This window comes from Elephantulus edwardii, unplaced genomic scaffold, assembly GCF_000299155.1.
Source record: "Elephantulus edwardii isolate Elephantulus edwardi_28Jun2011 unplaced genomic scaffold, EleEdw1.0 scaffold00188, whole genome shotgun sequence".
Taxonomy (NCBI): domain Eukaryota; kingdom Metazoa; phylum Chordata; class Mammalia; order Macroscelidea; family Macroscelididae; genus Elephantulus; species Elephantulus edwardii.
In genome coordinates, this window is record NW_006399938.1 from 5,458,149 (window position 1) to 5,471,948 (window position 13,800).

A 13,800-nucleotide genomic window follows, 5' to 3' on the forward strand; every position below is an offset into this window, starting at 1 on the left:
CCTAGCCCCAAATATAATCCACTCTACAACCCTCATTGCATACTCCTACGGTAAAAATAATGCCCTAAAATATAATACTTTTAGACTATTCTCTCTCCCATAGATTTCAATGCCGTAAACATATTTTTATATGTAGTTGTTTTTGTTGTGCACTGTCAAGTCAGAACTGCCCTATAGCTGATCCTTCAGTGGGTTTTCGGGATAAATTGTCAACAGCTTCATCTCACTTGGATCCACAATTAACATCCTTGCTACCAGCAGTCAGGAAATAAGAAGATGCAATGGGAAAAATCTTCAGTTAGGGACCTCTCCAAATTTGGAGGAATAATTAGGTCAGTTTGAGGAACAAGGTGCTTCTGATTCAGGTCATAGTTTTTTTCTGATTACTTGCTATACATCTGAGAGCTGGACAATAAATCAGGATGACAAAAAACAATTGACGTCTTTGAGCTGTAGTTTTGGTGAAGAGTACTGGACATCCCATGGACCGCCAAGAAAACAGAAATGTCTTGGAGAAAGTGCAGCCAGAGTGCTCTTTGGATGTAAGAATGATGAGGCTTAGCCTCACATATTTTAGGCATGCTGCTAGGAGGGACTGTTCCCTGGAGAAGGATTTGATTCCAGAAAGGATGGAGGGTCAGTGAAGGAGAGGAGGACCTTCAACCAGGTGTGTGTCAAGTAGTGTGAGGATGGTGCCGGATAGAACAGGGATCAGTTCTGTTGTTCATAGGATGGTTATGAGTAGCACTCGACTCAACGGCACCCAACAACTACAACAACACAATAAACTGGAACTTAAAACTCAAGCTTTCAATGTAACTTTAAGATCATGAATATACAGACGTGGCATTAAAAAAAGTAGTAAAGAAAACTTTCCATATAAGTGTAAATTGATTGCTTATCACTACCACTATTTGTTAGATACAGCTTTTATTCCATTAATTGCTAAAAAATTTACAATTATTAAAAATACCTGTAATATATTCATTTTCATAATAATAGGCAATATTTCTCCATAAAATCATATCACTTAAATCAGGCAGACCAGTGAAATTCAATTTCCAATTGTTAACTTCTAATTGTTTTAGGGTGAAAAATTCACATCTCTTTAGCTGGGAAAAAAAATATAAGACAAAGAATAGTTAGTGACATTTTAAAAAATAGTAAATATTCCCAAAGTTATTGTTGTTGTTATCTGCCGTCAAGTTGCTTGCGACTCATAGTGACCCTATGTACAACAGCCCTAAACTCCACTCTGTCCTGCGCCAATCGCACTGTCTCTGACACTCCCATCCAAATTATCCCAGTCACTGAATCAATCCACCTCATAGAGAGCCTTACTCTCCTGCGCCGTCCTTCCACCCTCCCAAGCATGATGTCCTTCTCCAAGGACCTGTCTCTCCTCACAACATGTCCAAAGTATGTTAGACGGAGAATCAGAATCCTGGCCTCCAAGGAACTACCCAGTTTAACCCTTTCCAGGACAAATCTGTTTGTTTTCCTAGCAGTCCATGGTATTCTCAATACTCTTCTCCAGCACCCCAGCTCAAAGGCATCAGTTCTCCTTCTATTCTCCTTGGTCATTGTCCAACTCTCTGATGCATAACAAGTGATTGCGAAGACTATGGCCTGTATCAGATGCACCTTAGTCTCCAGAGAGACACCATTGCTCTTGAGTACTTTGGAGAGGTCCCTAACAGCAGACTTTCCCATGGCAATGTGCCTTTTAATTTCCTGGCTGCTGGTGCCAAGACTGTTGACTGTGGAGCCAAGCAAGCTAAAGCTGTGTACAATCTCAATCTCTTCACCATCCATCCTGATGCTGCCAATTGGTCCAGTGGTGAGAATCTTTGTCTTCTTGACATTGAGCCTCAATCCATATTGTAGGCTGCAGTCTTTGACACTCTGCAGCAGATGCTTCAGGTCTTCTTCAGTTTCAGCAAGCAGGGTTGTGTCATCCGCATAATGCAGATTGTTGATAAATCGTCCACCGATCTTGACCCCACATTTCTCCTCATAGAGCCCAGCCTCCTGGATAATCTGTTCTGCATATAGGTTGAAAAGGTATGGAGATAGGATGCATGGCGTATGCCCTTCCCAAATTTGAACCATGCAGTGTTCCCTTGCTCTGTTCTGACAACTGCCTCCTGGTCCAAGTAAAAGTTTCACATTAGAACGATCAAGTGTTCTGGGATTCCCATTCTTCTCAGAGTCAGCTATAGTTTGTTATGATCTACATAGTCAAATGCATTTGCATAGTCAATGAAACACAGATAGACATTCCTCTGGTATTCCCTGCTTTCAGCCAAGATCCATCTAACATCATCTACAATATCCCTAGTACCACGACCCCTTCTAAACCCACTCTGGACTTCTGGTAGTTCTCTGTTGATGTGCTGATCCAGTCTTTTTTGGATAATCTTCAGTAAAATCTTGCTTGCATGTGAAATCAGTGAGATTGTTCTGTAGTTTCCACATTCTGTTGGGTCACCTTTCTTTGGGATAGGAACAAATATCGATCTCTTCCAGTCAGTTGACCAGGTATGATTTATTTTAACATTTTTCAATATATTCTATAGTTTATTTTAAAAGGAACTACCAAAAATATCAAGAAAATAGTACCTTGGCCCTGACAAAATATGTAACTGTATTCATGTGACTTTTCTTCTCTCATTTTTTCCTGTTCAATTGCAAATCAATAAAGTTAATGATCTTAAGGTCATTTACCAATATAGTATCTTTCAGTGATAAAGCTAAATGATTGGATTTTCCCCCTTTCATATGAATTTTCATATAATTCATTTACATTGTATTTCATTCACATGTACTGTGTTTTATATAATACCTCATTTATATTGTTTCATAAAATCATTTATATACATTGCGTTTCATATAACAAATTACCATTGATGGATTCCTATTATTATGTCATCTTGTTAAGTCTCCCTTGAATCACATCACATTCATTAACTAAACACAGAAGTTTTTATTGACTCAAAATTATAAAAGTAATACATGAAAGTAGCTTTTAATTGTTATCTCCACTATGATTCAATTAACCAATATTTTTTGAGTTAGTACCTAACTATGAGTTGCCCATGACTCGATGGCACTTAACAACAACAATAGCACAGAGAGAGATCAGTTGGCCTAGTGGACAGATAGTGATACTTCCAAGCTAAAGGTGGGTGATTTTAATCCGCAGCCCACAGGTCTATTTTTAATTGTTTTTGTACAAGTTAATTGTATTCTTCTAGGTTGTATAGCCCTGGTCTGTGTGTTGCTGTACAGAGGTAACTCGTGGTTGCTGTGAAGCTGAACACTGTGTGACACTGATGTGTCAAATGCGATAATGGTTACCCATGGTGGTCAGTGTTTGGTGGCACTCCCCAATTAAAACAAGCTTGGAAGCAGGAGTGGCATCCACTTCCGAAACAGCTTGTCTCCAGAAACCCTATGAACCTGGAGAGAGGATGAAAGTCACTCACACAAGTGTCCAGGTCTTTTGTTCATAGGGTCTCTATGAGTTGCCTACCATGCAACAGCACTTAACAACAACAGTACCAAATAAAGCACAATCACATATCAAAGGAGATTTATTATATCCACTGACATCGAGTCTTTTTCAGCTCATCAAGACTCTCCATGCCGAGTTTATGGGAGGGAACTTCTCATCTTTCTCTCACAGAGCAGCTGGCGGATTCAAACTGTGGTCCCCTCAGCAGTCCATAAGGAGTGTAAAGGGTTATAGCTGGGTTAGTTTGCAATTCAGTGGTTCACAACAACAAAAACCCTCTGGATGGTCAGTTAAGGCTAGATTTTTATTTTATCCTATATATATAGTGCAAAAATGAAAAATAATTCAATGTAAGCAGCCTTGAGAAAACTTATTATTATAATAATGTAGATTAAGTATTGCCAAATTAACAAAAACGCACTACTATTGAGTCAATTCTAACTCATAATGATCCTATCAAGGCAGAGTAGAATTACTAGACAGTGTTTGCATAGATATACAGCTATGTGCTGTGGATAGGTTCAAACCATTGAATTTTTGGTTACCAGCTAAATGTACTAATCACTATACCACCAGAACATTTTCATTTTTTTTCATACTCAAAATCGTAAATAAAAGTATGAAATTTCCACAGACTTTTCAAAAACACAAATCCTAAAAAACATCTTTTTAGCTTATTAAAGTTATGCAATAACTAACAAATACTGTTTCTCTCTGTTGTCTATTCAAGTTAATAATCAAGTATAAATGTGTATTGGTAGGAATTGTTTCTTCATTACTTAAACATACACATATCAATACTGAAATTTCATTAATTAAACATACACATATCAATACTGAAATTTCTTTTTGCAGAAATTGTAAGATTATTCATAATTTATTGGAAAACAAATTGTTTTATAAATAGGAGTTTAAAGATCTTAGTGAGCTCTGATGGTCTGGTGATGAGAAACTGTGCTGTAACCCTAATGCGATGCTGTTAGTATTCACCAGCTACTCCATGGTAGGATGGGCAAGTTCCTCCCTTGGGGATATTGTCTCTGAAAACTCAGTGAAGGCTCAGCTATGAGTTGGCCCTGACTTGACAGTAAACAATGACAGTGTTGAATATTAGTATTCCAGTAACATAAATTGCTTGGTAATAGAAATTTTTATGTTTAATTCTAAATAAATAAATACAAAGAATTATCTTTTCTGATTTCTTGTTGAATTGCTTTATTTAATTTATTAAATGCTTATGAATTGCAATATGGTTCACCTACCATTTTCTGAAATGGTGACAGTGTTCTGTGCCAGGTATGAGTGATTATTCTACCCTTAGCTCTTTGAGACAGGGGTAAATGCTGCAGGAAAATCACACTGAGGCAGTACATTCTGCAAAAGTCTTCTGCTTCATTCAGTGTAAGTGCTTCCTCAATGTCCTAGAAAACCATGGTTTAGAAAAGCATCAACTCACATTTGTCTTATAAAAATTCACATATGTAGATGCAGTATCTTAAAAGACTCTACTTTCTTATGTCTAGATTTACTTTTTCTTGGAATGATTTTATTTCAAAAAAGATAACAAGCACAATATTGATATATCTAAATGATGGCAGAGTTTGGATTCAAAGTAGACATTTTTAGCTCTTTTCTAGGTAAGCATTAACAATCGTATAACCATGGTACATGTTTCATAATATAGTCATAGCATTCAATGCACCTTAAATATCCACAGTGTAAAATAGTAACAGATGATCTCCTATTTTGAAAAATGACATTTTGTTAGTTGCCATCCAGCCGATTCTGACTCATGGTGATGTCATTTGGTCAGAATAGAACTGTTCACTGTGACCCTTAACAAACAGATCCCAAAACATGTCTTCTCTGTAGTGTCTATTGATTTACAATATTGAGAAAAACAATCTATAAAGGACTCTTAGGCTTCCTGTGGCACCTTTAGTCCAGTCAGGGAGACTACGACTGAACATCGAGTGTGAGATGTATGCTGAGATAGTGCAATGTAGTGGAACAAGAAGAGACTTGTGTTTGTAGGCCATGATTCACTTATTTGGTCTTATTCAACTGTAAACTGGAATTTAATAATAATAATAATAATTCTTGCCCTACAAAATTATTGTAAAGATTAATGACAATGTGGGTAGCATATCCAGCACCCATATGACAAAGATACTGTTCTGAATAGTAATATCACTATCCACTTCTCTTATTCAATGTTGTGTCTGTAATTTATACATCTGTAATATTTTAGGAATTGAAAGGTTGCTTATTAAACAAAATAGTTAATGTAATGAGACTAAAACATGTAATTTAACAATCTTTCTTCATAGCAATTTCCTTGGAAAAGCTCACTTTAAAGAGACAAATTATTCTTCACTATTCCTATTTCCTAAAAAAAAGAATTAATTTCTTTATAAGTTTATTTTTCAATTCAGATTTCACACACACACACGCGCACACACACACTTTCTTCATTGCCCTTATATTTCATACAAATTATTCCCATATGTTGTGTTTTATAAAATAAATCACCATTGGACTGTGACAACCATTACCCATCTCTTCAGGTCCTTGTTGGATTTTTCCCATTTCCTTACCCCTCCCTCCACCCATCAAATTATGAAGCCCTGTGATTTCCACCATATTCATCCTCACCCCTCTGCTCCAAGTCTTTTCCCTCTTGGTCTTCTATGCATGTTTTACTAGTTATCTTTCAATTTTTACAAAAATGGTCTTATGTAGTATTAGTCTTTATAAGACTGAGTTAGTTCACTTAGCATAATGCAAAAAATAATGTATTTGTTCAACCTGGCGAAAGTGAAGCCAGGCTGCTCCTTGGAGGAAAGAATACTGAAACTTTGTCTGACATAATCTGGACATGTTGTAAGGTGAAATCAATCTTTGGAGAGGGACATTAAGCTAGGAAAGGTGGAGAGACAGCACAGGAGAGGAAGACTCTCTATGAGATGGATTGACTCAGTGACTGGAGTAATGGGGGTGGGTGTATCAGAGACAATAAGATTGGCACAGGGTTTAGGACTGTTGTACATAGGGCCGCTATGAGTTGCAGGAGACTAAAAGGCACATAACAACAACAACAACAACATACTTTATTTAACTAAGAAAGAAACATACAAGAGAAATTCTTTCATATTCTTTTAGTCAAATATATATATTCTAATTTTCCTTTTCCCATCACTCCCTTCTTGGAGGAAAGCCTTGAAGATTTGGTGATTTGGTCTGAATGAAGCATTTATGTATCTGAAGAGTCTGGGAGAAACATTGAGTGCTTAAGTCAGCTCCTTCAGGGTCTCCCTTTTCAAACAATCCTTTCTCTATGATATCTGGACTCTTGCATTCTGTAAGATGCAGGAACTCACAAGGTGGTCAGACTTCTTATACTGGGTCTGTTTATCTACCTTGAAGGTGAAGGGTGAGCAAGCTGCTTTAGTCACAGATCAGTCAGCTTCACTGTTCTGGAAACTTATACATAAAACCCTAGATCTTATTTACCTTTGGAGTCCGTACTTGATTAGAAACACAACAATCACTCATTTGAATATGCTAAACTCTGTATTTATCAATGCTCACAACACTAGCATATGATTTATGTATAACCTAACCTCATCCATTGTAATTAGCATCCTAAAAAATCCACTGAAAGTTCAGCTAGGAGTTGATTCTGACTTCACAGCATTGACTTTGACTTTGAGAAATTGAAATTTAATTAATCATAATTTTTATTTAAATACATGCTTCTCAAGATTTATAAAAGGAAACACATTCTATGTTCCTCAAAATCTGATTTTGGAATGTGATCTGTGAAGTTTGTTGAGATAATGTTTAACATTACTTCCCTTTGTGAGCTGTTAATGAAGATAAAAATATTTTTACTTTATTATCAACTACTTGGTTCCAATAATTTTAGTAGATATATGTTATTTCAAGCATACACAACTGTGCAAAGATATTATAATGAATTTCTACATATTCACTTCAGGATTGTCAAATCTTAATATTGTCCATAGACACTTTCACTAAATAGAAAATAAAATTGAGAAAATCTTTAGAAAATAATTACAATTCTAAATAACATCTAAAAATGCCAATATTTAACTTAAAAAATAGTAGACATGATATTATCTACAGCATTTATAAGACAAAAATATTTTGGAATTAAAATATCACATATTATTGAGAAAAAATGTTGTAAAAATAAAACCCACAGAAAGGCAAAGCATCAGGATTCTTAAGATAATGATAGAAATTATAAATGAATAAGAAAAGAAACAAAAAAGAATCAGATATAAGATTGTCAGCTAACAAAAACAGAAGCACTCATTGTAATCAGATGGGAAGTTTATAGTAAGGGGGGGAAATCACCATTACTGTTTTTAGAAAGATTTTTGCAGGTTTTAATAAGGATATGAGTCACATGTTTACCTCACCATGTATTCAATAAACATGTGCTAATATCATAATTTTCTGTAAGGATAAGATTATAAGTAGAAAAAGTGATTTTTAACCTCTGTTGCAGTTTGCTCTCAGATCACTGACTTCTAAATAAAAAACTTTTAAAAGATTGAATCATTGGTTCTATTCAACTGACTTGTAGTGACAGGCAACTAAAGGCTGTCTTTGCCAGTTACATAATCATCTTTATTATTTTCTTATTTGTAAAAGCACAATTGAAAGATTGCAATAATCTATATAGTAGAAAACTATGATATAGTTATTATATATATTATAAATCTATATATAAAGAAAACACGTTATCAATATAATAATTGTGTTTTACAAAATAAAGATACATAGCATCTTATAAGAAGATGCAATGGGTTCTTCCTTATAGGACAAATAGTTTTTTGATTTGACAAGATAAAAAAGAAATAGTATTTCACATTTAAAAAAAAATGATTTTAAGTAGAGCTACTAAACACTACCCTTAAGAACTAAAACATGTTCTTTTTTTTATTCGTCATTAAGTAACTTATTTTTTACTGTACCTTACCTGAGTTTTAAGGCCTTCTGTATGTGTGACTGGGTTTTCACAGGCTTGTATATCATTTAACATGTTTTTATAAAGTTTTAGAGTAACTGAGCATGAAACAGAACAGACTATGCTTCTGATATCAACACCTTCTGGCCACAGATTCTGAAGTAGGGTCAAGGTCTGATGTACCTGAAAAAAACATTTTTTAAAAGCCAATGGCTAAGAGAAATAATATATAAAGCTTAGCTGGAATCTAAACACCAGAAAAATCAACTGCATTTGTTCACATTTACAATATTATTACTTGAACTTAACCTTTAAAAAGTTAATGAAAACCATAAAAAAGGTGTCTTTAGAAAACCTTCACACTCATTTACTTGGAACAAATCCATAACTATCCCTCAGGGTTGTAAATCACAAAGGAGATATTGCTCATCTTTTTCCTTCAGAGTCACTGGTGGTTGAAACTTTAAGAAAGGCATGGGCTTTGGGGTAGTAGTGCAACTTCCTATGGACTGTGCCAGAGCTCCCTAAAAAAAATGCATAATTAATAAATGAACAGAAAAGTTGCAGACTGTCTCATAGAAAATGAGAAATAAACTTTATATAAATAACTGTGAATATTCTTTTAGTATTATCGAGTATTTCTTACACTGAGCTGTACACTCTAACTGGAAAAACTCTAGCTAGCTAAACTGTGAACTCATCTAGCTTAACTATGACTCACGTTCCTGAATAATTAATCCACAAATGTTAGACTGTTGTTGATTCAGGTATTTTTCAATGATTATTGACATAATTTTTATAAATACAAGGTGTGTGACTGATACTCAAACGTAAGCATGCTAGAACTTTACATTTATAAACTACCTTTACCAAAGGCATGAACAGTATAACCTTACTTCTAAGAAAGTTGAAAAGAATAAGAAGCTGGAAAGTTCAGTAAGATAAATAGAAGTGGCTAGATCTGTAGACTTAAAGTATTTTTTCTCTCTCTAGTTGGATAACAGATGCTTATTTTCTGATAAAAAACTGTTACTTGGAAAATCACTTAGCCTAATTTATCCACCTATAAAAAATATTTTTGTCTACATACTCTGTAGGATATCTTGGAAAATTTACTTTCAGATTAGTGAAACATCCTTCTAGAATTGTAAACAAAATAATATCATGAACAGATTTTCTGAAGATTAATACAATTACTGGGTAGAAAATAAATAAATAGGCCAAGACTATTGTAAGGAAATAAAACAATTACTGCATGAATCCAATCTACTGTTTTTTGTCAAGGTGGTGAAGACAATAAGAAGTTGATGAACTATGATATAAAAAAGAATAAAGTTAAGGATACCAAGATAAGAAATCTACAGTGAAATGTTTTGAGATGCAAGTCTATTTTAGCCTGTTTGTTTGTTTGTTTGTTTTCTTAATGAATCAGTCAAGGTTTCTATTGCTCATAGGATCACTGTGAATCAGAGTCTCCTGGCACCTAACAACAACCAAAACAAAAATAAAAGAACATCTAGACATAATCAACATCTTTCAATATAGATTTACTAGGTTTGAAAGTTTAGTATCACAGTCCCATGGGACAATTCAATCAAAAACTGTTAATGACATAGTTCATAAAGTTTATGTTCTACATACTAGCTTGCTGAATTCAATCTGTATTTGCTAAGTTATTCACAGCTTGTGACAATCCGTATACGATATAACTATTGCAATGTTATTTGGCTGGAGTAAAAGAGAAAGGAAGGAAAGACTCAAAGAAAATCTAGTCTACAAGACTGATGGATTTCATGAATCATCATTTCATCTATCCTGAGACTAGAAGAACTAGAAGTATTCTGCTATCACTACCAGCTGTTCTAATGAAAGACACAAAGCTGATCCCAGATAGAACTGGGGAAAAGATTAGAATAAAACTAAAATTCTTTTTTTTTTAAACACCCAAAAATCCAGGCATACTGGACAGACAGGCTAGAGAAATCCCTGAAATAAAAACTCAGAAATTCTTTACACTTGGGGCTGAAACCACTTGCAGAAGTCATAGTTCAGTTTGCAGATTTGCCAATGCAATAACCAATATCACCATGAGTACAGAACTCCTCTTAAAATATAATCTATAGAAAATCAGCTGTCAAAGCAAAGATCAGAAGTCAAAGAATGAGGAGTGGGACAGGAAATCAATAGTAAAGGAGATAATAAAAGTAAAATGAAAATAATGAGAATGAGGATGTTTTGTAAGAAATATAACTAATGTCATGGAGCAATTTGTATAGAAATTCCTAAATGGCAACTTAATTTTCTATATAATGTTTCCCTCAAAACACAATAAAATACTATTAAAAACCTTAAGTAGAAATGTCTAAAAAAAAATGTCTAAAATGAAACGGCATGTAAAAAAACAGATCAAGGCTGATGATTCAATCTGAAAATATGTATCAGCACAGAGATTGTTTGAACAGAAAAAAATAGTAGACAATTATCTTTACACACTATACTTCCACATATCTCTGTCAAGAGCTATTAGTTTGGGAAATAGAAAAATCCAGGGTAACCAGAAAGCTGTGATTGCTAAAATGTGCTTGCTGTGATGCTAAACACTGTGACCCTGATGTGCCAAATGTAATAATGGTTACCTCTGGTGGACAGTGTCTGCTGGAGCTTCCCAATTAAAGCAAGCTAGGAAGCAGGTGTGGCATCCACTTCTGAAATGGCTTGCCTCCAGAAACTCTATGAACGGTGATCAGGCCTTTCATTCATAGGGTCGCTATGAGTCGTCTACGACTCAATGGCACCTAACAACTACAACAACCACCTGAAAGCAAAAGATTCTAAAATCCACTTGATGGAATATTATTCAGCACTGAAAAACATTGAACTTGTAAAATATTATACAACATGAATGAGTCTGGAAGACATTATACTGAGTGAAATAGTTTACTTACAGGAAGACAAATACTGTTATAAAGCATATAATAGCCATGGATGGGGAGAGCAGGGAAAGAATGGATAATGAACACTACATTGGAATGGGAGAAAGGAGGGATTATTTCTAGAGAATGAATTCTCAGACATTGTGTGTAAGGTAACTGACAAACTGGAACAGGACATGCATTAGAAAGTGAATGGGGGGGGCTGTGTGGAGGGAGAAAAATGTGTATCAGTGAATGAATTAAAATCTATTCTTTCTGTACACTTTTACTAAAATCACAAACAAGAAATAAAAGCAACAGTTAAAACCCAGTAAACTAAGAATGAAAATTAAAATAGAGATAAAAGAACATGAAAATAAGAATGGCCAACAGAGAGAACTCACTGTGTGCTGTGCCTCAGACCCCTTAGCTCCTTGGAATCTCTGACACAGTCAACTTTCTCTGTGTTTTAGCCTCAGAAAATCCATTGTAGGGTCACCTGTGAGTCAATTACAACTCAACAACAATGAATTTGAGATGAATTGTTTTTTTAGTCACATATAGATAATACTTTAGAAGTACACAGTGCTGAAGGCAGAAACTATAGTTTAAAGAAACTTTAATTTAGGACTCTTTGGTTTAAGGTTTAAAGATTATCTCATTGCAGTATGTCTGGGTGTTCAGTCTCCATCACTTCGAGAAAGCCTATATTTCATGAAAATTTAAGATCTTTTTTCTTCCTTTTCTCTCTTTTGATCCTTCTAGAGAATCTTTTATCAGAATGTTTGGTAATGGTGGCCAAACACTAACTATCCAGTTCTTACCTCATGGTGAAGGAGGTAGATTGTTTACGGAGGCAACCTACACACATCCCATTTTCCTATTACTGACTCCGCATTCCTGTGTTGTTTCAGATGAATAGAGACCAGCCACCTCTTGGATGATCACTTACAAGCTTTTCAAGTCTCAGATCTACAAAACTAAGTAGGAAGTATAACAGATGTACTAAATGTTTTCATTACCTGGCCCAGTGGACAGAAAGTGATGTTACAAAGCCAAAGGTGGGTGACTTTTAATACTCGGCCTTCGGGCCTGTCTTTCATTGGTTTTGTTCATTCCTCTAGGTCTATAGCCCAGGTGTACAAGTTGCCATACCGCTGTCACTTGTGGTTGCTGTAAGGCTGAACACTGTGACATTGATGTGTCAAATGTGATAATGGTTACCCAATGCGGACAGTGTTTCCTGAAGTTCCCCGATTAAAACAAGCTTGGAAGCAGGTGTGACATCCACTTCCAAAAATAGCTTACCTCCGGAAAACCTATGAACCTGGAGAAAGGACAAAAGTCACTCAAGTGTTGAGGACTTTTGTTGATAGGGTCGCTATGAGTCGCTTACAATTCGACAGCACTTAACAACAACAACAACATGTATGTTTTAGGAAACTCTCATAGCCTAGTCCATAGAGAGTTACTCTGTTAACTCAAAGGCTGTTCAAATCCACAGGCAACACCAGGGAAGGAAGGTGGATCGTCTGTGTGATTTACAACCTTGGAAACCTGCTGGGGGTTATGTCAGAGTCCGTTCCAACACAAAAGCAAGGAAAGGGAATGTATCTTTCATTTAGAAAAGATGGCTTCATTGGCAATTTCACATTTGGTTATTGGTTCCTATTCATCTGTCACTCTAGACTAAAAATTCATATACATAAAACAACTATGAGATATCATCTCACCCCAGTTAAAATAGCAAAATTTAACAGTACAGCAAGCAACAAATGCTGGCGATGTTCTGGAGAAACTGGAACCCTTATTAACTGTTGGTGGGAGTGTAAAATGGTGCAACCACTGTGGAAAGCGGTATTGCACTTTCTCAGAAAGTTGCAAATAGAGATACCATTTGACCCAGTAATTCCACTACTGGGAATATATCCCGAAGATACCATAACTGACATCCAAGCAGAAATATCCACACCCATGTTTATTGCAGCTTTGTTCACAATAGCAAGGAGTTGGAAACAACCTAAGTGTCCATCAACAAACGAATGGATAGAGAAGCTGTTCACACAATGGAATACAATGCTACATTGAAAAACAAGGAACTCATGCAATATTATTCAAAATGGGTGACTCTGGAGAACATTATACTGAGTGAAATATCCCAGTTACAAAAGGACAAATATTGCATGGTGCCACTGCTGTAAAAGAGGACTGACCTTGGGGCTGGGGAGAGACTGAGAAAGAGGAGTTCAATAATACATACTGCACTGAAACAGATGAGGGAGAAAACTGTTTAAAAGAGATATGTGATTAGGTATTTCTTTCATGACAGGAGTCTAGAGTGATGGCTACATGGTGGAGTGGACCTGGGAGAG

At 35.4% G+C, this 13,800-nt stretch overlaps 1 protein-coding gene across 1 annotated transcript in view; it reads right to left on the reverse strand.

The window, feature by feature from the left end:
• LOC102860030 (probable ATP-dependent RNA helicase DDX60-like) overlaps positions 1-13,800 on the reverse strand; it is a 191,875-nt gene that overhangs the window by 170,943 nt on the left and 7,132 nt on the right. The window contains exon 5 of the mRNA XM_006896669.1: positions 974-1,112. Coding sequence (XP_006896731.1) covers positions 974-1,112 — 139 coding nt within the window. The remainder of the gene's footprint in view (positions 1-973; positions 1,113-13,800) is intronic.